Here is a 21,430-nt window from a genome sequence, read left to right on the forward strand (position 1 = left end):
ACGTCAAGACTTCTTAAAGGGAAATGTTCTCTCAAACTAGATATATGGAAGCCTGGAAGGTGTGTCGATTGGTCGACTAGTGCGCCTCGGTCGTGGATTATTCTGATTGGCCGGCGTGTACAAATCGGCTGGTAACCCAGTGGTAACCGTGTTAAAAACTTTTCCGTGTTTCGCTAAATTCATTTTTAAGGAAGGGGCAAGAAAAAAAAATGAATAAGAATATTTCACGAAATGAATGTAGCGATGAAATAAATACATTCGGATATTCCTTGGCTATAAATGAAAACAGAAAATACTCAAAATAGTGTTGACCAAATGTTTCATCAGTTTATATTATAAGTCGGGTTGGGTATTCCCATTCTGGTTAGCGGCGACGTCAAGTCAGACTCTGGACTCTGTTTTAATACGGCGAACCAATGTTACCGCTATGTGTTTGCTTGTTGCAGGCTATCCTGGTATTCCATAACGGTATATTACCTACTATATGAATTAATATGATAATTAAAAAATATAGTGCAGAATATAAAGCTTGAAACTTAGAAGAATTCCGAAAAAAACCACATTTTTTGTTTTCGTATGAAACCCGCTCACCGAGTTTTAGCAGCTCTAAGCTTGACACAGAGATGTCAGTACGGGTCCCATTCAGAATTATTGATGGGTCAAAAATAGATGAAGCAACGAGTGAAGCAATAAGTCAATAGGGTGAAAGTCGATTAGAAAAAATTTAACTCAGGTTAAAGTCTATTTATACAGTGAACTACGGGGTATAGTTAATCCTATGGTGACTAAAACAAAGTTTTACCTTATCTAACTATCTATTCCAACAAACAACACCTACACCATGAACACCTACGTACTTTTGTTCGCTTTCTTATCTAGTTTTACAATTGTCTCTGATAGGTATAACACCAACACCACCAAAGTTGTAGTCTGTGTGTTTTAAGAGCAAAAGAGCGTTTAGCAGTCTACTTAGTGTATGATTCGTATTCGTTGAATAGCCTGGATACAACGGTCTTGTCATAATTCTTCCTTCTGCTGTAGGCCTAATTCGTTAGTAAATTACCTTTTTATGCTATTAAATGTACTTCAAAACAATTTTGTATTATTCACAGATAATTAAAAATGGATATGCTTAGTGGTCAACAACTTGTGAACAAGCAAAAGCAAGGTGTGCACGCTGAAGTTGCTCTTCAAAATAAGGATATTATTTGCTATTATTTTTCAGCCCACTGGTGGTATGTCTTAATATGATATGTTCTTGAATTTCAGACATTTAAAGACATTTTTATTTTTCAGCCCTCCTTGTCGCATGTTTACACCAATCCTAGCAGACTTTTACAGGGTAAAATTTGAATGTCCCCCTCCCCTTACTGAACTGACATTCTAACTTTTCATTTTCCTTTTAAATTAGGATTTGGAAGCTGTAGGTGCTCGCCTTGAATGTATATTCGTTTCCTCTGACCGGAGCGAAAACGAGATGATACAGTACATGGTAGAATCACATGCTGATTGGCTCGCAATTCCATGGGGAACACAGCTTGCTGGGTAAAATTCTAAAAACTTGTAAAAAAATTTTTGTTGTCATTGATTTGATTCTACAATGTTTTCATTATTTCAGGGCTTTAAAATCTAAATATGGTGTAAGTGGTATTCCTTGCCTTGTGGTGGTTAAGAAAGATGGGACGATTATCACAAAAGACGGAAGAAGTGATGTTCATCGCTTCGGTGCGAGCTGTTTCCAGCAGTGGGCGAATGCCTAAAAATGCGTGCAACAATACTGTTTTTTCTCGCTGTTGTTTTGAACTCCTTCACAGTGCTGACCCCAAGTCTTACAGAACAAACAATTTCTGCCCCCCCCCTCAAAAAAAAAAAAAAAAAAAGGGAAACGAAATAATATTTCACTGTTCGTTATTTCTATACCAGCAAGTTTAATACACATAATTTCCCAATAATTATTATGCTCGGATCGGTTGTAAAGAGCTTATTTTATTATCCTAAATGTGGAAGGTTGAGATAGATACTCAAGATAAAGTGCTACAAACCGTCCCAACAATAAGAAATTAACTGGGTGAATTAAAAAATGCGATCGGAACCGAGCCCTACTTAGGTATAACTATACCTTTTTTTTTTTTTTACTTTCTTCAGCAATTATTTCTCCATGTACTCATAAATTATACTTTAAATTCACGTTTTGTTTATTCTCTGAATCAGCATTTCCAACAAGCCAGCTCTGAACACACTTGTCCTTCTCTGTTTCACATCGGCGCCGAAACACGGCTAACATTTTCTTTATCGATCAAATGTCAAGTCAACCAAGACCTTTCCTCGCCGGAAAGAAGAGGGATATGGGATGAAAATGAGAAAGAAATAAGGTTGTTGAGAAAGCGAGACTTTGGGATGGAATTTTTCCTGTTTCTTCATGCGAGCCGCACGCTGACTTGAACTAGTTGCTCTGGTTTCGCGATTCGATGTTTTTCCTTGTAGGGCAGCATTCGCATTTAGGAGTAGATCAATCTTGCTCGTTTGTTTGTTTACGCACGGTATTGAAGGCGTTCTGTGTAGCTATAGCTGTGCCGAAATGAGTAATAAGAAAGTTGCAACATAAGGAGAAACGGTTTCAGATCACTCAAACATCCCCAAAAGGGAATTATAATATCTTGTGCAAGAAACGATGATCCTCTTTAAGTCGAACGTTTCCTCAATTCATTTTATTTCCAGGAAAAGAACCGATTCCCGAATGTTTCAACTTCTAGATTAAACTTCTTTTGATGGATGTAAGATTTAAAAAACCAAAACCAACGTAGAGGATAAGGGAGGAAGGTAGAATGACGAAGACCGAAAGAAAAAGATGAACGGGATGTACTGTAGCGGAGAGAAGAATTTAGATAATATGAAGAGCAGAGGGGAGTCGAAGTCGAACATATCAGAAATTTGAGGATAAATTAAACAAAAAAAATGTGAACAGGAATTAGACACAAAAGGATTTCAAAATAACGATAGTATCACTGCCAATCCCTAACAAATGCAACACCTAGGCAAACACCAACCTCAGAGATCTGTAATCAGAAAAAATGCGAAAAACGAACGTCGGATGAGTCTAATACGAGCTAAGAGTCAATGGATGGATGAGGGAGGACTTACTGTCAATTTTGTGTGTCTCTGCCGTTGATGCTGTTTTGGGAGTAGGTCTGATGTGACTGAAACCAGGAGGAGGCATAGAGGGGGTAGTGTGGGAGACCGACGGCCAGAATGAGCCCATGGAATTCAATCCGTCCAAACCAGATGCGGGTGTGACGTTACTACGGCCAGATAGTGAAGGCAAGTTGTAGTGAGTTGAATTGGCCAGGCCAAACAGATTGGAAGGGTTGGAGGGCGGCTGCTGTGCCGGACTGTTTCCCGTTTCCGTCAACTGCTCCAGAGAACGAAGCCAATGTGGTGGCGAATCTGATCGCGAATCAGTTATCTGGCCACTAGAAACGATGGCCGGGTCGAGAGAAGTCCAATCTGAACCATTTCTCCATCCTTTTGCAGCTAAGCTGTTTGGTTGCTGAGTCATTTGATGTTGATGATGTTGATGATGCATCTGCTGTGGTTGGCCGTTGCCTAGACCAGAGAGGCCAGGAGGAAAGGCACCCATGCGGCCACTATGGCTGCTGCTGTTGTTGCTACTGCCGTTACTGCTCGTGACGCCTCCATTACCCATGGAAATGTTGACGTTCGGAAACAGTGCTCGAAGCCCATCTTGCCAGTCCTTCATGGAGGGTGCTGGATCGCCAATGCCACTCGTTCCAAGGCCAAGGCTATTGCTACCATTGGAATAAGGCATATTGCTGCCCATTCCAGTGTTATATCCTATATAGGACAGGAATCGTCAAATTATGTAAAAGGCGATAATCTAAAGGAACTACCTTGTGGCTTGTTGTTCGACAAATGACTTAGCGAACCATTTTGACCGCCCATGTAACTCATGTTTGATGACATGCCTCCGCCGCTCATGCCCCCGATTCCTGACATTCCTAAACCCAAGGAAGGCGAGTCATGATAGAGACGTGGACCGTATCCAGTCGAAGGACCACCCACACCACCGTTGGCTGTGCTCTGATTGTTCATAAATGGCAACATTTTACTGGTACCCATGTCTAGGCGATTCACCGGCCGATTCGAGCTAAGGTTGGGAAGGCTCAAACCAAAGTGACTGACTCCACCTTGGTTCATTGACCCGGCAAGATGCTAAAAACCGCGAGGAAAAAACAATAAAGTCAATACTCTCGATCAGATTCAAATTATTTTAAAAACCTGAGTAGGATTGAAACCCGGAGGTGGAATTCTTGTACGCGAGGGCTGTGGTTGAGGCGCTACGCCGACGCCCAACCCAAGTCCTAGTCCTAAAGAGCTAAAACTTGGACTGTGTCGGGTCATTGATGGTGGAACTGGAGGGTTGGAATAGAGACTCTGGACGGGGCCAGAGTAACCCAGGTTGCTACAACCATTACTGAACACTGAACCATTGGGTAGGCTTGAGATGGACTCTTTTTCGAGCATTTCAGCCAAAGCCTTTTGCGTTTCATGGAAGGGATCGAATCCCAAGTCGTCGTCTGTGTTCTTTGACTGGTGATTGCTTGGGTCTTCCATTGCGGTTACATTGGGAACAAGACGTGAAGACGATGCCAGATCCTGATACACAGTATTAGTTTGTGGCAATGAATACATTAAATTACTAATGAAACTCACGTTAAACGCCAATTGCCAGTCGGCTGCACTTTGATTAGGTAGCGTGGAGGTTATTGACTCCTCCTCAGCGCCATTTGCTAACCAACCTACAAATAGTTGCTAGTAACACTTTCAATGATAATCTTTAAAAGGAACTTACAGCCGGAGGGAGATGTGCCATTTGACTGCGCCGTGTAAGCTGGAAGTGGCCCGGTCGAAAAAAAACTGTGGCTGTTACTACTGTTATTAGTATCGAGAATGGAGTGTGCGAAACTTGAAGAATTCACCGTCACTTTATTTCCGGCAGGATCTTCGATAAGGTAAAAAAAAACGGTATGAGTAGAGTGCAAAAAAAAAAAAAAATGGCTAAAATAGTAGTTACCAAAATAATCCTCGGCTTCATCTCTTGCTCTATCGATCTCCTCTTCCTCTGCAGCCATCGAAGCGCCTTGCTTGAGAATTTCGAATTCGTGTTGGTTTGAAGGCAAAAAGCCGCTATCTTGAGAAGACGACGGTGATGACGAGGATGAAACCAATGGTGGTGTTGGATTGGAGGAAGTAGAGAGGGCAGGAGAAAGTGAGGTGGATCTTTGTCGTTCCGGTTTCGTTGGTTGTGTGGTGACAGGAGCAGTTGGATTTAATACCGCAGTTAACACTGCAGTTACAGCTGTTTTCTCTTTGGCCTTGCGGTTCGATCCATTTGTCTTAGCTTGAGGTAAGCTAGATTCCTCCGGCTGAACAGCGGCCACTGGTATATGAACTGATGACGGTTGTGCTGGTTTCGCTTTGATCTTCCCACTTTTCTCTTTGGTCAACGGCGGTTCACTCTTGACAATCGGCACTACGACTTTACCTAAGATATTTGTATGCGATGTGATGTTCGAGATTGATTACTATGAAAGTGGTACATTATACCGTAATAAGTCAATGTTACCTGAGGTATTAAGGCTAGAAGGATTGGCCGTCGAGCAACCGGGAGGCAGCGAAGGCCAACCATCTTTAGGTCCACTTTGCGTTGCATTGGAAGCTCCCTCTTTTAAAGGAGGTGATGCTGATGCTTTTCTGTTGTTTGCAAAGGGGATTCGGAAGATAAATAAGATTTAGAAACATCTCAGTTTTAGTTGATGTCTTGAACATACCGGCCCTCTTTGTGGTTTAGACAGGGTGACAGAAGCTGCTCGTGCAACAACCGCTCGTAGTCCGTATGTTTGCCTTGTTGCATTTCTTCTTTGGTGAAACTAGCAGCATCATCACCTGCTTGAACAAACATTCAATTTAACACGATTCATACTAATAGATTGCACTTGATCGTCACAAAGAGAACTTCAACACACCAATTTCATGAAGGTACATACAATCAGGTTTAGGACAAACTTGATTTTTCATAAAATGTGAACAGTATTTAGTCGTCCCTAAAGATGCTCTCAAAGTCCGACCGTCAACGGTAATATTATTAACCGATTGTATCGCTCGTAAAGCGTCCTCTCCACGTATGTAAGTCACATAGGCACTTGCACTTGGTCCCTAGTAATCCAAATAGTTTATATTAAATCCACTTAAACAGGAAGTTTCTTCAATTTTTTTTTTACCTGAGAACCTGCATATTGAGTGCTATGGTTGATGACTACCTTGTGTATTTTCCCAAGCTTACCGAAGTACTCATGCCGTTTCAAAACCTGTAAAACAAATTTGATTACAAGAAAGATAGAATTTTTGCACAAGAAAACAAAATATACCTCTGGGTCAGCTAGCCGTGGAGAAAGTCCAACAACAAAAACCAAGTTCCTCTGAACTACCCTTACATTAGCTAGGTGTTTCCTGTTTTCTGTTGCTTTCTGCTTCTTTTGTTGGTCTTTCTGACGCTTCTCAGCTTTGATTCGGTGCATCTCTTGAGTGGAAAGAGGTTTGAAATCAGCTGGATTTTCAGGATAAGCTTTCCGACAAGCAGGGCACAACCCATTCTCATCTGTTCTTATCCGGTGCCAGCAGAATCGACATATCTAGTAAACAAAGCCACATTATCAGATACATTCCTTTTAAAAGGTGTCTTTCTTTTCATTTCTAAACTGCATTAAACAAAAATCCATTAGTCTGTTCTAAAAATAATGCCACTGTAGTTATGAACACTGGAATGGTTCACTGTACTATGGAAGAGAAGATGCAAAATATGACCTGGTATCCACAAGTGCAGGGGTAGAAGCTAAGGTCATCCATTTCAAGAGGTTCCATGCAGAGAGGGCACTCAGAGGATTCTTCTCCACTGTGGTTTAACGAAGACATTTTGTTTTTCCAGAAGTAAATGAAGATTTAGCTAAAAGTTATGTCGTAGTTTGAAGCTGGAGCTGCTTTACTGAATTGGCTGCAATAAATAAACACAACAAAAATTAAGAAAGTGATGTCAGGTCATGTAACTTTGTTGTAAGTCAAAAACACAATCTTGACCTCAAAAGTACAAATGCTACTATTAACATAAAATCAGCAGTCTTTCAACAAGAAGTCTGCAGAAATTGAGGATTAATAATCGTAAACGCACGAAATGCCAAAAAATTTTCGCCATTCAATCTCACGGCCCCGACCTAGATACATTCTTGCCCAAAAAGTCACAATCAAAAATAAATCCGTTTGCAGTTACTACAATGAAGTCTTGTTGAGGCGATTCCCATTTAAAACTTAAGGGAATCCCATTATTGAGTTTAAAATCCCAGTTTAATTTTGATTAGGCACACAATGTTTACCTGTAAATCCAGAATATTTGGTGAAAACTTCGGTTATACAGAATGAGAGTGCCTCAAAAATGAAGAATGACTTCTGCGACTGCGCTGAAATTGTTAAGGGTAGCCCGGATGGATGTGGAGGACCAACTTTATGTGGAGGACGGGTCTCTTCGCTTATTCCTATCAACAATCAGAAATTTTGAAAGTGGTATTAATAGATAGGGCATTAAAAATTATTAACAAGTTCATTTAGTGTTCCTATACCTAAAGTTTATGCTTCACGAATAATTTACGGTGATTTTCGTTAAGGAAGGGAGCCTTGGGGCAATGAGCTGTAAATGAACGCCATCTCGTTACGATTCCTCCAGACAATGCCACAATTCAAAATGTTGAAAAACTGAAAAGAAAAAAATAACTAATTTTTATAATAGCACGTTTTACATGGGTTCACGTGATTCTTCATAAGAGCAAAAAAAAAATGAATTAAAATGTTAGGCTGGATATGATCATATATATGAAGCTAAATTTCCATAAACGCAACAACGGTCAACGGAACTGGTTGTTGTGGTGAACTGGAAAAAGAAAGCAATTATTTTCTAATTAAGTATGAATAGGAATGGTTCATTAAGCTAATTTAGTGTTCTGTTTTCTATTCTTCAGTTATACAATGATTTTTCATATTATTACTTAGATAGCATATTATATGCATGATATTTGCTTAGATAGATGGCACTGGTATCCGAACTAACCCTCTCGAAGAACCACTGCAAATAAAAATGTTTAATCGAGCGTAGTTTTAGGATAAAGATTTAGCGATCCGTTTTCAAATCCTATTGCCTTACGCCAATTATCATTCATACAATTAATACGCCACAAAAGTGGGAAGATGGGAAAATAAACCCATTTCTTTGAAGTAGCCCATGGTCCAACACGGACGAGGAAATAAGGAGTAAAGCTAAAGCAGGCAAAGTTGTCCTATGTCTCGCGCTCGCGGCAACTGCAAACAAACATTTTGTTTCGCCAGAAGCCGTTTCAGGACTAATAGGTTCGCGCTAGGGCTGCATGACTACAAACTCCTACTCGCAAACCAGAGAATTTTTTCAATACCCTTCCCAGAGGGCGACGATGCATGCTCCTTCATTCAACTTCGTGGAGGACATTGACCAATGATGTCAATAATGAAGAACACAATTAATCAAGAATGAAACTGATAACATGCACTATTAAGCGCTAGCAATAAAAAAACTTTTTGTAAACTTATTCCTGGGCAAATTCCATTTTCACCTTATCTGTTAATCCGCTTATTCAACTTTTTTGACGGTCTTCCGTTCCACTATCTCATTACCATAGAACAAGCGCTAACTAATTAACTGTTAACACAAAACAGTTTAACATCTCGCTAAATTAAAACCTTCCCAGTCAACTATTACATTAAATTTACTTCACTTATCGATTTAATTTGATGCGCAAGCCCAAATAGTGCTTCTTCTAAAAACTTCTTTATAAAACTGAGGAGGAATAAATAAATAACTTTAAAAGGGTCGCTTCTCATTTGTTCGGACACGAAATTTGATCTCACTTAAAAATTTTATCATGAATAAACAAATAGCAGTTGGTACATTTTTAAAATTATGTAACTGATTGTGAAATAAAATGAAAAATGTAGTTGGTAAATGTTTGGCTTGATGGATAGTACGATCACTGTTGCATGGTTGCCATTAAGCGTGTTTTTCAGCTTTTTCAATTTCCAGTCATTTTCTGTTTTCCAGCTTGAACGATGGCGGGCACATCTAGGGCGTGCCTTGTAAAAACTGAAATGCTGCTATTAACTTTCCTTTCGTTTTTCGTTTTTATCAGTATTCAAGGTAGAAATAATTCACTCATTTTATAATTTACTTATTCTTTAAACTTTAATTTTAAAGATGAATGGGTTAATTATGATAAAATCTATTGATCACTTATTTTTATTTGAATGTCATTAGTTCATAATCTACAGGTTGTTATTGATAAGTTGTTTAGATTATTGTGTCTTGGCATATGTTATAGTTGAACTATGTTACAATACCCGAACTTGTCACGCTCGATGACAACTTAAATATTTACCTTTTTGATTTGGCAGGTGTTCAAGCCAAAGATTGTGACATTCCATTTGTTGTTCGTGGAACATGGTTTTATCGAGAAAATGGTGAATACCATACAACAGAAATCAATGGGGATTCAATGACAGGAAGAGGAAATTGCCTTTTATCGCACCACTCTCACCACGTCAACTACACATTCGTCTTCTATGATGAGCAAACAACATGTTACCATTGTGTAAAATTTTTTGTCCGAACAGTCAATATTCTTGACAAAATTGAATGTGAGTACTGCAGCCTTCTCATACTATACAGTTTTGTAATCAAATGTATTTATTATTGTTTTACAGCTGGATGCAAAACATTAAGAGACAAATCTCCATCTTTAAATTCCATATGTGATGGCATTAATCCTGATCAGCAACTCATTTCACTGTTTGCTGAGAACTTTGTACCAGTAAACTGTAGATCAGGATTGGAGGGTGTTTGGCAGTTTGCCTATCAAAATCGATTTCGTTTCACCGGAGAATGTAGCCACCCTGGAAATGTGATTCAGTCTTGTCAGACTCCGGGATCACAATTTTTAATTACAAACCAAAAATTCACTATAAGCTACCGAAAATGTGACGGAATGAGTGAATCTTTGGATGGAAGTAATTTTCCTTTTATATATTTTTTGGAAATTATTAAGACTTTACCTTATTGATTGATTATTCAATATTTTTGTAGCTGTCGAGTTTAGTTGCCTCGGAGATTGGTTCGTTGGCAAGAATCATTATTTTGCCGTCGCTAATACAAAGGAATCACGAAAAGATGAAAAGTTTCGTTGCTTTTTAAAAAATCGCGACGATGACGAATACATGGGTAAATCTATTACACCAGAATGTAACACTTTAAAGTCCCCCGAAGACAGTCCCGAGCGTTATCGCATGACCCCAGGTATGAAATAAAAACTTGACTGAAATAAATTTATTCTAACCCTTACTGTTTTTTACTTGTAGTCAAATCTGAGACTGTAACACCTGGTTGTAATCTACCTTTAAATTTCTCTGGGCATTGGATCAACACCGCAAATATTGATGCTGATGTTTATATAAACCAAACGCACATCGTCGAGACGTGGCACCCTGATATTGGACGATCACGCAAAACAGTGTACATTTGCAAAGAATCGCGCGATTCAAGGATTCTTCTCACTCGTCTTAATGTCGACGGGTGGTAATAATATTGGATACATTACTGAATATAAACACTCACTAATCATCTTTTTTATTATTTTCAGCCAAAAAGATTACATTTGTTACGACATCGTTCCTCGTCACCACAACATTATCCGCTATCGGAAAGGACTTGCCATGATCAAAGATGACTTCCATACGGTCTGTTCGTGGACACAGTTTCCTGCGAAGAACGCCTGGAAATATGATTTGTTTTTAGGTATGCATTTTGTCGTCGGGGTGGGTAATTAGATTTCTGTAAATGATTTTAATTAGAGGATTAGGATCGCAGGAAGAGCGTACCTTCAAAACGATGGCGTGACCCAAACAACTGTATGTGCATAAATTAACATTTTCTGTCCTAACAATAGCCAAGGAGCCTGTTCCCATTCGCTGTCCGGTTGCCGGTATGTTCCGTTTCCAGCAAAGTGGAGACATCAAGTTTCAGACCCGAATTTTAGGTGGAGTCACGGATTCTCCCCGTCCAGAGATCCATTGTATGGACTCAGTGTCTTCGTTACAAGTGTGTGATTCCGGACAGAAGGAGATGGTTATTGATGCCGAGTTCTGTCTATCGACCGACACTTACGGGCGCCCTATGGATATCTACAGTACTTAATTGTCTCGAGATTATTTCTTTTTTCCCCATTTCATCCCTTTGATACTTGATACTTCAACATGTTATTCTACGTACTAATGCCATTTGAAGTCATTTCTAGTTTACAGATCTGCAAAAGAACAAGATTTGCTTTACTGGAAGCCTATGAATTTTGTTTAATAAGAGAAGGCATACTGATTGTCTTATTAGATTTCCTGGTTGTGAAATGCATCAGTAATTTCACGTAATTTTACTTAAATAGCCCGAGATCCAGTTCCAATTCGTTGTCCAGTGGCCGGAAAATTCAAGTTTACGCAGAAAGGCGATATCAAGTTTGAGACGCGTATCTTGGGGGGTGTGACTGATTCGCCTCGTCCCGACATTTATTGCAAAGAAAACATTTCAGACTTTTCGGTTTGCGATGCTGAACAAAAGGAAATGTGGATCGATGAACATTATTGCCTCTCAGTGGATTACAAAGGACGACCCGTTGACATTTACAGTATTGAAACCCTTTATCTCAACGCTGCTTGTTTTTAGTTCCCGCATTAATTCATCTATGCAGATCAATTATTGCTTTGCTGGTGCAATTCGCTTTTTGGTGGTGCTGGAAATGGTTTACTTAATTTTCGCTTAACAGGATATTACGTTACAGCCGCTGCCGATGTTTAATGTTCGCTACATGTCTCGCTTTCTGTCGCTTCTTTTGCCGCTTCGCATACTAGCTGATTGTCGTAGTTAGCTACTCACCCGTAGATTTTGCTTCCGCTTCTCACTTCCCGCTTTTAATTCCAATTTATTTACAACTTATTAGCATGTATGCTAATTTTTTTCTCTGACACTTTAAAGGTGATCCCGATTACAAGCTCAAATGCATTGGCTTTTGGAAGGAAAATCTCCGCTCATATCTCATCACCTACGACGAGTTAGACGCCTTCAGTCGTTACCGATGCTGGGTATATCAGCGGGCTGACTTGACTAAAATCTACATGTCCCAGGCGTTAGGTCCTTACTGTCCCCTCAATCAAGATGTCACCAGTTGGAATTATACAGAAGGAGCTGCTGTTCATTTAAACATGGAAGAATATGAGAGAGAGCGTAAGACCCTGAAAATGTACTTTAAAATTAAGCTTTTGTAACTTTTTTTTCTTGTACAGGTGATCAATGCCCGATGAATTTTGATGATGGTGAAAATCCATGGAGAACATCTGAATCGTATATTCAAACGTTCAGTTTCCGAGGCAGTGCAGACAACATACACATCTCAATAACTGCCATTCTTTTACCCCTAACTTTACTTTTTATCGTCCAACACTGAATTTTTCGCAAAAGTGTGAGTGAATGACCAGCCCTAATGCATGTCGCGACTGCTATTTTTTTCTCTTTTTTTTAAACATGTAGACCTTGATAATGTGCAACACGAAGAACGAGTGAATTGCAATTAATTCCGTCCACTTCACTCCGTCCTCATGTAGGATTTCATCGATAAATAGCAATCTCAACATTAAGTGATCTTTTATTTGTAGCATGACTGCGTTTTATTGAATACACTTTCATTTTATAAAAAAAAGTTTAGTAGTGATAAGAGCTTTGACATGTTAAAAAATTTCTTTGTGAAAATTGAAGCCAAACTTGTTGCATTTCTTTTTCAGTACTTTGGATAATTCAGGGGGGCCGCAGTAGAAAACGGTAACATTTCCTTTATCTTCGTCAACTAATTTCTGAAATACTTTGTCCCAGTTTGGTCTGCCAGCGTTGGTGCGTGTCTTCAGTCCAGTCACTAAATCACGTTTTTCCTGGCAAACAGTCAAACAGATGTAATTTTTTTGTCCTTATATTTTTTGGTGAAACCATGCAGAACACTATACCTCTGCGTAAAGTAAGTCGAGAGCCATTTGCAGTCCAACAGCCTTTAAATCAGTTTTTTTTAGGGCGCTGGTGATATACATATGTAAATCGAGGAACCGGCCAAGCGCGCTATCCATTTCAACTTGTTCCATTTCCAGTTGCGATAGCACGTGAACAAACCATTCGAAACTGCGTTGATCGCGATTAATCCAGAAAAAGTCAACCTTAAAAAAATACCAAAATTCTACGTTTAATTTCTGCGTTCATTTGTGGTGGAATATTGGCCCTTCCACTAGTTGTGTGTACCTTTTTTAGGTTCATGATCGATTCTGGCATTTGGTTCGCCCACGAATATCGACAATTCGGACACTTTTGTAAACTGGTATAGTAGCGATGCATAATTGATTGCAGAATACTCGCATAGGGAGTCACACCGATGCCAGCCGCAATAAGAACTGCATGCTGAGCGCGAAAAATGTGACTAGAAGGTGTTCCATAAGGTCCATCCATGGTAATCTAGTTTTTTTTATTTCGCGATTGGGAATTGCAATCAAATTTTTCATAGCAGCAAAATAAAAATATTATACGTGTAAACGTACTTCTAATGGAAGGTATATGTTTACACCCTCTACCATTTGTGTTGGATCCGGTATCGCATCACTAATGGTTGTAATCCCATTAGGTCTGTTGTCTCGCACAGATGACTCTCCCTGAATAATATATTCACATTAAAGAAAACATTTTTTTTCCCTCTTATGCATAAAGTATTTAGATAGACATAATTGAATATAATATAAGTTGATCTCGTACGTTTTCCCCAACTTGTTTGTTCACATTTGTTCTACGAGCTCTTAATGTTTCCTGTCCAAAAGGATCACGAAGACCTTTTTTCCTGTTAATTTTTTTCCACATTACATGTGGAAGGTCATCATTACGAGGATCTTCAATTGGAACCGGCAAATTAATTATTTCTGGAGGATGACGCATGTATCGATAACCGGTATGTGCCACGGACTGAGCTCCGGCTGGTGATTCGCTCGTGCTCACTTCGCTCAACGTTATAGAAATTTGAGGACTGTAATTGAACAACGACCGCAAACATTAAAAAAGAACGATATTTTCTGAATCAATCAAGGGCCATATCTCACTTGTAAGGTCTGCGGGTTTTTGTCCATCCGAAAGGCGGCTGATTTTCAGTAGTGTTTTTAGCGGATGCGATCGTTGCCGATTGATTCCCGAGCGAAACGTTTGTTTGGAACACGGATTGGTTGGAACTCACGAAAAGTGAAGCTGGTCGAAGTGAATGATGCTCAAATTCGCGTTGTTTAATTTGCTCTCGTTTGAAATATTCGTAAAGTTTATTCGTCCATCCGCCAACACCCCGAATGTGGAACCATATTAGATCTGTAATACATATTTCGGTAGCAAAAATAGCACATCCCAAGAAAAATCATAATTATCGCCACGTCGCTTAATATAATACCGTAGTCGTTCCAGGCAATAATTATATTTACCGGGAAGTTCAGGAGCACTGCTAATTGTAAAAGGGTGCCACTCGTAGGAGGCGATTGCTGGTATGTTGAGATAAACGTAATCCCCCGCATGAAAATTAAAGTTAGGCGGCTTCCGGCATACTATATGTGTGACGCTCGACGGCAGTAAAATTGCATAATTGATGAAGGTTCTGCCCTTGCCAGTCATGCGATTTCTTAGGCGAAGTAATTTCTCGAGAATGATGAAAAGGGCGCCGGGACCAACCAGCCTATTCCACATCAGACAGAAAAGGTCAAATGATTACCAAAAGTTAATTGGAAATGTTCGTCTAATGGCTCAACAGAGTAGCGGTCTGAAATAGTTTGGGCCATATAACCAATTGTGTTATGTAAGACTTAATAAAAAATAGATTTTCTGCTGAAGACGGGAAAGCGCAAGGAATACTCACCAATACCAAAAGTGGGGACCGTGGAGGATCAATAAAGCCCAAAAGGGATAATGAAGGAAGTGAGTCCAATAAAATAACTACAAATTAAAAGAAAGGTAGCCACTATTAATGATAAGTTTAAGGTTAGCAATTGTAGCAATGAAATACTTCGAAATAGCCGGTCTTTCGTACGAAAGGCAAAGAACAAGGAATCATCACCCCTAAAATAACACATAAACCCCAGCCGGTCAAATTGGCCACACCGGGAATGAGACCAAAAAGACCGGGAATCGTCGTGAACAGCCATTCTGTAAACAAGGAAACAGATGCGGTCATGTGCTACATGTCGACGAGTACAGTATATGGTGGTTAAAATGCTCTTTGAGTAAGGCAACTTGCAGAGCATATTACGTATAGATTATACCTTCTGCCGAGTGTGTTTGATTCGTTACTGGTGAAACCAGTTCATTTGCTATATTTAAAGCTGTCAACAAAGAAATATCAATTCAAATAAACAGCTCAGACTGAAATTCGCTGAAAATTTTAAAAATGCTAGTGCAAACGGTTTTTTCAACACAGTTACTCACAAAAATTGATCATGTGCATTGCAGTGTGGAGAGTGCCGAAGAAGACGATAGTAAAGCCGCAAAGTTTGTGAAGATAAACGTGCTGGTCAAGTGGTAAAAAAACCGCCAATTTAGTCTGCCTAATCCACGTGATGCAATGGTGGAGCATCAGGACAACGACGAATGCACAGTTGAAGTTCAACACCTGACCTGTTTCACATCAGACCGGAATGAAGTTGCTTAATTAACGGTATTATAAGGGAGAGAGAAGATGAGGGATTCACACCACAAGCCCTTGCAACTATGTAGGCAGGGTTTTCCTGTCGGTATTGGTATGCGCGGCTAGCAAACAATGCAATGTTCACGAAGAGAAATGCCACGAGAAATGCCAGAAACGCAGCATTATTCCGGAGATAAGACCAAAACACGCTAGCGGACCAACGTGATTTTCTCACTCTCGGAACTGTCGATGGAAGCAAAAACCGCTCCAAGCTTTAACAGAATTATATAAGATGGGATATATAGTTGATGGGCGGCAAAGAATGAAGTGCTGCAACCATAAGAGGAATATACCTGAAGGAAAGTTCATCGATAAGTCCCGGGTGCTTTTCTAATTGAGCTTTCAGGTGCTCAAACTCAAGTCCATTCACAGCGCTGATATTGCCATCATCCACCGAGTTCACAGCGTCTTCGTAGAGAGCCAAAGCAAGTTGATCAAGTTGCTCGTCACTAAAGTTCATTTTGTTCTCTTCGGTGCACGCTCTTAAGACCGATCTCAAGTCATGCAGCTGGATAAGTCCGTCCCCTGCATGAAATGTTAGCTCTGAGAAAGTACTGGCAAGTTGCATAATTGATGATTTCGTTAATGGTTATATATTACCGTCTCCATCGTAAATTTGAAACAGAAAGCGCACTCTGTCTTCGGCTGACTGACTGCACAACTGTTCGAGCCCCAGTCTTAATTCAGAAGTCGAGATACCTCTGGAACCATCCTTATCTAAGATGTGGAAGACGCGTTCAGCGAAAAAGGCCTGCAATTAAGAACAATTGAATTCAGCAAAAGGCGCGAGTGCGATTAAGTCAGCTATCAAACTTATATGTCCAATAACTCACGTCTTTGGAAGGAATTATTTTTTTGAAATCATCGAGGGTAAGCTCTGTTCTGCCATTTGTGCTACTGAAAAGCTCGTCGATGCTTTCAAACCTGAGCAGTCTATTATTTTTACTAGATTTCCTGCATATAATGGCTGCATTGTTACTTTCACTGGAAATAAGAGCCTGCCATTTCGATTTAATATTTATAGTATTATTTACCTTGGTAGCGACAAATCCATGATGAAAACTATGACACTTTGCACTGAAACATTCTTAGTCCCGTTAAAATCAATTAATTTGAAAAGTTTCGAAAGTAGCTGCAAGGATGAATGTTAATGAGATTTTACTACGTTTGGGTAAAAGTTAGTCATAAATCTGGGTCGAGTTCTGTATACCTTTTGGTTTTGGAGAATGCGAGAAAAAAGCTGTAAATCCAAATCCGCCTCTCCTGCTGTAACATATGCTGTTGTGTCAAACGAGTTTACAAATTCCCGGCCTTCTCTCCTATATATATCGTTAGAGATGCGGATAAAACGTCTTCTCGGTGTTACTTTCCTTTAATTATTACGAACTTACCCTAGTTTCTCGTTAAGAAAGTCGATAAATTGAGACTGAACTAGTCTTCCCTTGGATTTGTCATCAAATAGCTTGAAGAGAAGTTGATGTACCTCCTGTGATTACATCGTCGATATTATCAAATCATGTCTAAAGGGGCCGGAATATTATTGATTGCTTATTGGCTTTGGTACTTACGTTTTTAGAAAACAATTGACAAAAACTATTGGCGGTAAATTTTGAATTGGATTCCATAACTGCCCGAGAACACAAGGATTGGAGACTTGCTAATGCTTGCTGTCGACTATTGGTCCTGTGAGATAGTCGCCCGCTTGGTGATGAGGGAGACTCGGGGTACGTTGATGACAAGCTGCTATTCCTGCTCATATTGGGTGTTCGATTGGGCCCTCCGGTTTCAAATCCCCATTGAAATTTGACATTTCTTGCTAACCCAAAATGTCCGTCCTTGCTCTTTATTACATAAGAAAGCAAAACAATTTTACGTTAAATTTTGTATATAATGTGTTTTTGTTCATCCAAAATAAAATAAAGTCGCACGTATGGAGGGTTTTTTCAAATTTAAAATTAAAAATAATCTCTGGCCTCTGAGCTCGTGAGAGATAAAAACTCGCTAACCCATAACAAAGTGATGTATGTGTCACTAAAAAGGTAGACAAAAGTAAAGTGTTTGCAGGATTTGATTTTATGTTTTAACTATACGTTGTATACAGTTGCGAGTTTTCGTCCCAGCACACGCAGTACACGAAACCCCAGCAATGAATTGGCTGCAGTAAAATGTTTCTCTCCCTAATCAATGTTGATAGTCCAGGTTATCCCCACAGATATTGCTCGCGGATACAATGTGCAAGAATAAATCTAGAAACAAGCAGTTTCCCTTGTTGACAATTGCGTAGTTCAAATCATAGATGATGTCACATTCACAAAATAGAAAAGAGGGAAAATCGATATGGCGTAACTCAATAGCAATAAATTGATAAGCACTTGACTTGTGGAAAAGGGGATTTTTTCCGCACCCTATTCAAATTTTAAATCCTCAAATTAAATATCGAATCTCGTTGGACACTTAGTTTACTACCAATAAATGCATTGATGTATGCGCATTCCTCGCGTATTTTTAATTGTAAAAGAGTTAAGCTTGCGGTAATATTATGACGCGGTTATGGCGGTAACTGTTACAAACATCATTAAAAGAAAAAAAAATTATTCAAGTGTCTTACCAATTTCAAATTATTTGGTCTATTCGGGTTGCCAGGTGTAGCCATGGTTTTTTTTCTCTTAAAGAAGGTTTGGCTGACGTTGAAACGCTAAGTGTGTTGATGCTATACTTATTCACTCTGCCGCAGTCGTAAAATTGGACTCAAATAGTACATAAGTCAAGTAGTAATAGACTTGCAGACTTTTGATTTCTCACTTGTATGTGACTTGTTTGATGCTATCGAGATAAGAATTCGGATTCTGTGATTATTCTGATGATTGTTGCTGTTCATGAAGGTGTTATAATTGCAGTTCCTGTTCGTATTATCGCTACAGTCACTTCAAGTCAGACTTATCTCAAAATGTCAGTTGTCAGCTGTCACTATGCAATGTATTCATCCTCACCGGTGTTAGCAGTTACAAGTGAGTAGAAGTGATATGCACCTGGCTCTGAAGTCTGAACTGATACTATTCCTTTTCCCGATCAATCCTCGAACGAAACGATCTAAATGTGTCAAAATACATATTATGCCTACAGCACTTACGTTCGTAAAGCTGACGTAAAGCCTAAAGCCGGTAGATCAGTTTTACGGAAAAACGAATGTGGGTATTTCCAATCGATTCCACCAGCATTGAAATTGATGGAAAGTCGTCCACTCAAACGTTGAAAACCTAGAACGCAATAATAAACTATCCGTGATTCTATTTTAAATTAACCGCGCTGGTACCTAACAATAAGTGTAAAAAAAGTTGAATGTTGAGCGACAGAGACCTACCACCCGCTTATAAAGGCACCGATAAGAGATAATTATAAGTATATGGTAGAGAACATATGATATTGTCTGCAAGGTTGTCGTGGGCTCATGTGCTGTCATGCGAGATATATACACGCGTAATATACAATTATATAAAAAACGGGTCCTTTCTATACTTGCGTCTTGTAACACTTCAAGCACTTACTCTTTTACGTAGGCCTATAGTAAAATACAGTTCGTGATTGGGACGGTTGGTGTAACACAATTGCGTCAACTAGAAAATCCCTCTGGAACCCCGTGAATCTTGCGTACGTGACAATTGTGTGATTTTCAATGTATCTTATCTTTCTTGTTGTGTTTAGCTATATACTGGCCCACATCAACCGTTGGGTTTAATGTAAAATCCGGTAAGATCAAAAAAAGATCGAGTAAGATCGAGTCAACGATAGAAACTACGTACCGTTCTCAGCAAGGATATAATAAATAACGCTATTATAAGAACCGGTTAAATTTGTAGCAGTAAAATGAAACACATAAGTTTTGTGTTCGTGACGTGTACGTATATTCTATTCTACCCAGATTATAACATTCGCAGAGGCAGAGGTAGTAAACCCGTGGCAGGTAACATTTTTCTGCCACATGATTCAGTTCGAAACCGATGACGTAATTGCAAATTAACATAAATGCGGATGTTAAAAAAATTTAAACGAAATTTTTAGAGTTTTTAAAAATTAAACGCTTAAAGGTAAATAAAATAAATAAATAAATAAAGTTATGCGTACTAGCGCAAGAATTTGGGGGATTTTCATAGTGATTATCAAAAGAAAAAAAAAGTCCCCAGCAGAAAATTGGGGAATGCCAGCAAAAAAATTGGGGAATGCCAGCCAAAATTCGCTGGCAATCAGAGAAAATCCAAGATGTTGCAAACAGCTCGTTGCATCACTCGGTATTTGTGAGATATGCATGATTATGAAATAGCAATAAACAACAGCAGCAGTCAAGTCGGCTCGCTAAATATACATCTAAAATATTTCTTTGCGGAAGTCGAAGCCGAACTCGTTACATTTTTTTCTCAGTTCTTTTGCCAATTGTGGGGGGCCGCAGTAGAACACCGTTACCTTTCCCTTATCTTCGTCAACTAATTTCTGAAATACTTTGTCCCAGTTTGGTCTGCCAGCGTTGGTGCGTGTCTTCAGTCCAGTCACTAAATCACGTTTTTCCTGGCAAACAGTCAAGCAGATGTAATCTTTTGGTCCTTATATTTTTTGGTGAAACCATGCAGAACACTATACCTCTGCGTAAAGTAAGTCGAGAGCCATTTGCAGTCCAACAGCCTTTAAATCAGTTTTTTTAGGGCGCTGGTGATATACATACAGTAGCTACACAAAGTTTCCGCACAGCTGAGAGAAGCTTATGGGAAAACGGGTTTTTTGAAAATTCGCCAAAAATCAAGTTTTCGACGGACGAAAACGATTTTTGGACAGGGGGTTCTTAGACTTAAGGTTTATAGCATATATTTTTTGGGTATTTTTTCTTTCACGGGAACGTCCCTTTTAAATTGGAGGTAAAAGTTTCCGCACAGTCGAGAGGGCCAGTAGTAAATCGTACTACTTTGGCTCTCTTGTACTGGACGGAAAATAGGGCTAGGAGAGTTCTTTAGGGCTTAAAAAAAAGAGCATCGTTAGCTCTATAACCTCATCTGAAATGTTGACCCCCATGCCATTTGAGAAATCACTTTAATTTCGATGTGAAAATGAAAAGTTTTCATTTCTCAGTTATTTTCCCTTTGTTCCCCCCTCCCGTAGTTGCCGGTTTTCCAAATACCAAGTCTAAAAAAAAGGTCCTAGAGATGGCCTATCTTTTTTCTCCCCCTGCCCCTAACATGTTAAAATCCGGAATCGACCGGTGCCCAAGACATCATTGCATCGCTTTTGTTTGCCGATTCCAGCTATGACCATAGCATCCAAATGTCTACACTTGGCTTGCAGCGCTGGATACAAGCCATGGATCTTCGTTTTTCTGGTAAGTTGCTTTTTTTTTTACTGTGAATTCCTATTTTCAAAAACCCTTTTTTTTTTTTTATCCAGGTGAACCTCTGCTGCCAAAGACGCCACACGTCTTCGTACCATCTTCAGCCTCCAGCAAAGTTTTCGGCTCA

The 21,430-nt window shown here is 39.4% G+C and overlaps 4 protein-coding genes and 1 long non-coding RNA gene across 14 annotated transcripts; 2 read left to right on the top strand and 3 right to left on the bottom strand.

Moving 5' to 3' along the window:
- The first annotated feature begins 626 nt into the window (after nucleotides 1–626).
- LOC124328290 (nucleoredoxin-like protein 2) lies at nucleotides 627–1,952 on the top strand. 7 transcript variants are annotated; one of them, XM_046787007.1, is made up of 7 exons: nucleotides 627–781; nucleotides 901–925; nucleotides 956–1,037; nucleotides 1,113–1,235; nucleotides 1,297–1,342; nucleotides 1,412–1,545; nucleotides 1,619–1,952. In XM_046787007.1, exons 4-7 carry the CDS (start codon nucleotides 1,123–1,125, stop codon nucleotides 1,758–1,760), a joined length of 435 nt encoding a protein of 144 aa, XP_046642963.1. In that variant the 5' UTR covers nucleotides 627–781; nucleotides 901–925; nucleotides 956–1,037; nucleotides 1,113–1,122; the 3' UTR covers nucleotides 1,761–1,952. The 7 variants fall into 7 exon arrangements, with proteins under 7 accessions (XP_046642963.1, XP_046642958.1, XP_046642961.1 ...); XM_046787002.1 differs by having other exon boundaries at nucleotides 901–1,050; XM_046787005.1 differs by having other exon boundaries at nucleotides 901–1,037.
- A 219-nt stretch (nucleotides 1,953–2,171) lies between these two features.
- On the bottom strand, nucleotides 2,172–7,578 carry LOC124328287. Of its 2 annotated transcripts, none has more exons than XM_046786997.1 (14): nucleotides 7,446–7,578; nucleotides 6,883–7,069; nucleotides 6,447–6,710; nucleotides 6,300–6,386; nucleotides 6,045–6,234; nucleotides 5,850–5,964; nucleotides 5,645–5,772; nucleotides 5,093–5,563; nucleotides 4,871–5,020; nucleotides 4,732–4,817; nucleotides 4,297–4,674; nucleotides 3,909–4,230; nucleotides 3,142–3,852; nucleotides 2,172–3,056 (listed from the first exon to the last, which is right to left on the bottom strand). In XM_046786997.1, the coding sequence occupies exons 2-14, from the start codon at nucleotides 6,988–6,990 to the stop codon at nucleotides 3,049–3,051; spliced, it is 3,018 nt and encodes a 1,005-aa protein (XP_046642953.1). In that variant the 5' UTR covers nucleotides 6,991–7,069; nucleotides 7,446–7,578; the 3' UTR covers nucleotides 2,172–3,048. The 2 variants fall into 2 exon arrangements, with proteins under 2 accessions (XP_046642953.1, XP_046642952.1); XM_046786996.1 differs by having other exon boundaries at nucleotides 5,850–5,967.
- Nucleotides 7,579–9,154: 1,576 nt separating this feature from the next.
- Nucleotides 9,155–12,762, top strand: LOC124328288. 2 transcript variants are annotated; one of them, XM_046787000.1, is made up of 9 exons: nucleotides 9,155–9,289; nucleotides 9,544–9,786; nucleotides 9,853–10,155; nucleotides 10,232–10,441; nucleotides 10,504–10,720; nucleotides 10,785–10,939; nucleotides 11,091–11,330; nucleotides 12,167–12,415; nucleotides 12,475–12,762. In XM_046787000.1, the coding sequence occupies exons 1-9, from the start codon at nucleotides 9,202–9,204 to the stop codon at nucleotides 12,633–12,635; spliced, it is 1,866 nt and encodes a 621-aa protein (XP_046642956.1). In that variant the 5' UTR covers nucleotides 9,155–9,201; the 3' UTR covers nucleotides 12,636–12,762. The 2 variants fall into 2 exon arrangements, with proteins under 2 accessions (XP_046642956.1, XP_046642954.1); XM_046786998.1 differs by lacking the exon at nucleotides 11,091–11,330 and adding an exon at nucleotides 11,580–11,819.
- LOC124328286 (NADPH oxidase 5-like) lies at nucleotides 12,650–18,944 on the bottom strand. Of its 2 annotated transcripts, none has more exons than XM_046786994.1 (20): nucleotides 18,541–18,944; nucleotides 17,501–17,773; nucleotides 17,324–17,418; nucleotides 17,143–17,251; nucleotides 16,967–17,064; nucleotides 16,766–16,886; nucleotides 16,533–16,683; nucleotides 16,226–16,457; nucleotides 15,939–16,144; nucleotides 15,674–15,862; nucleotides 15,511–15,570; nucleotides 15,255–15,394; nucleotides 15,108–15,184; nucleotides 14,680–14,927; nucleotides 14,314–14,569; nucleotides 13,976–14,240; nucleotides 13,765–13,875; nucleotides 13,472–13,681; nucleotides 13,186–13,389; nucleotides 12,650–13,113 (listed from the first exon to the last, which is right to left on the bottom strand). In XM_046786994.1, exons 1-20 carry the CDS (start codon nucleotides 18,583–18,585, stop codon nucleotides 12,916–12,918), a joined length of 3,288 nt encoding a protein of 1,095 aa, XP_046642950.1. In that variant the 5' UTR covers nucleotides 18,586–18,944; the 3' UTR covers nucleotides 12,650–12,915. The 2 variants fall into 2 exon arrangements, with proteins under 2 accessions (XP_046642950.1, XP_046642951.1); XM_046786995.1 differs by lacking the exon at nucleotides 18,541–18,944 and adding an exon at nucleotides 17,939–18,019.
- An 866-nt stretch (nucleotides 18,945–19,810) lies between these two features.
- On the bottom strand, nucleotides 19,811–20,624 carry LOC124329545. Its single transcript, XR_006916810.1, has 2 exons — nucleotides 20,565–20,624; nucleotides 19,811–20,492 (listed from the first exon to the last, which is right to left on the bottom strand). It is a non-coding gene; the product is annotated as an uncharacterized LOC124329545 (long non-coding RNA).
- Between the last annotated feature and the right edge of the window lie 806 nt (nucleotides 20,625–21,430).

Source organism: Daphnia pulicaria, chromosome 3 (assembly GCF_021234035.1).
Source record: "Daphnia pulicaria isolate SC F1-1A chromosome 3, SC_F0-13Bv2, whole genome shotgun sequence".
NCBI classification, from domain to species: Eukaryota; Metazoa; Arthropoda; class Branchiopoda; order Diplostraca; family Daphniidae; genus Daphnia; species Daphnia pulicaria.

Coding starts and splice junctions, on each gene's coding strand:
- LOC124328290 (XM_046787002.1), top strand. CDS start 1,123: ATGGATATGCTTAGTGGTCAACAACTTGTGAACAAGCAAAAGCAAGGT. Junction 1,343..1,411: donor TCCTAGCAGACTTTTACAGG/GTAAAATTTGAA, acceptor CTTTTAAATTAG/GATTTGGAAGCTGTAGGTGC. Junction 1,546..1,618: donor TGGGGAACACAGCTTGCTGG/GTAAAATTCTAA, acceptor TCATTATTTCAG/GGCTTTAAAATCTAAATATG.
- LOC124328287 (XM_046786996.1), bottom strand. CDS start 6,990: ATGTCTTCGTTAAACCACAGTGGAGAAGAATCCTCTGAGTGCCCTCTC. Junction 6,711..6,882: donor CCTGCACTTGTGGATACCAG/GTCATATTTTGC, acceptor TTTGTTTACTAG/ATATGTCGATTCTGCTGGCA. Junction 4,818..4,870: donor TGGCACATCTCCCTCCGGCT/GTAAGTTCCTTT, acceptor AACTATTTGTAG/GTTGGTTAGCAAATGGCGCT.
- LOC124328288 (XM_046787000.1), top strand. CDS start 9,202: ATGGCGGGCACATCTAGGGCGTGCCTTGTAAAAACTGAAATGCTGCTA. Junction 9,787..9,852: donor TATTCTTGACAAAATTGAAT/GTGAGTACTGCA, acceptor ATTGTTTTACAG/CTGGATGCAAAACATTAAGA. Junction 11,331..12,166: donor GCGCCCTATGGATATCTACA/GTACTTAATTGT, acceptor GACACTTTAAAG/GTGATCCCGATTACAAGCTC.
- LOC124328286 (XM_046786994.1), bottom strand. CDS start 18,585: ATGGCTACACCTGGCAACCCGAATAGACCAAATAATTTGAAATTG. Junction 16,458..16,532: donor TCAAATTTACGATGGAGACG/GTAATATATAAC, acceptor CATTTCATGCAG/GGGACGGACTTATCCAGCTG. Junction 14,928..15,107: donor GGTCCCCACTTTTGGTATTG/GTGAGTATTCCT, acceptor GATGTGGAATAG/GCTGGTTGGTCCCGGCGCCC.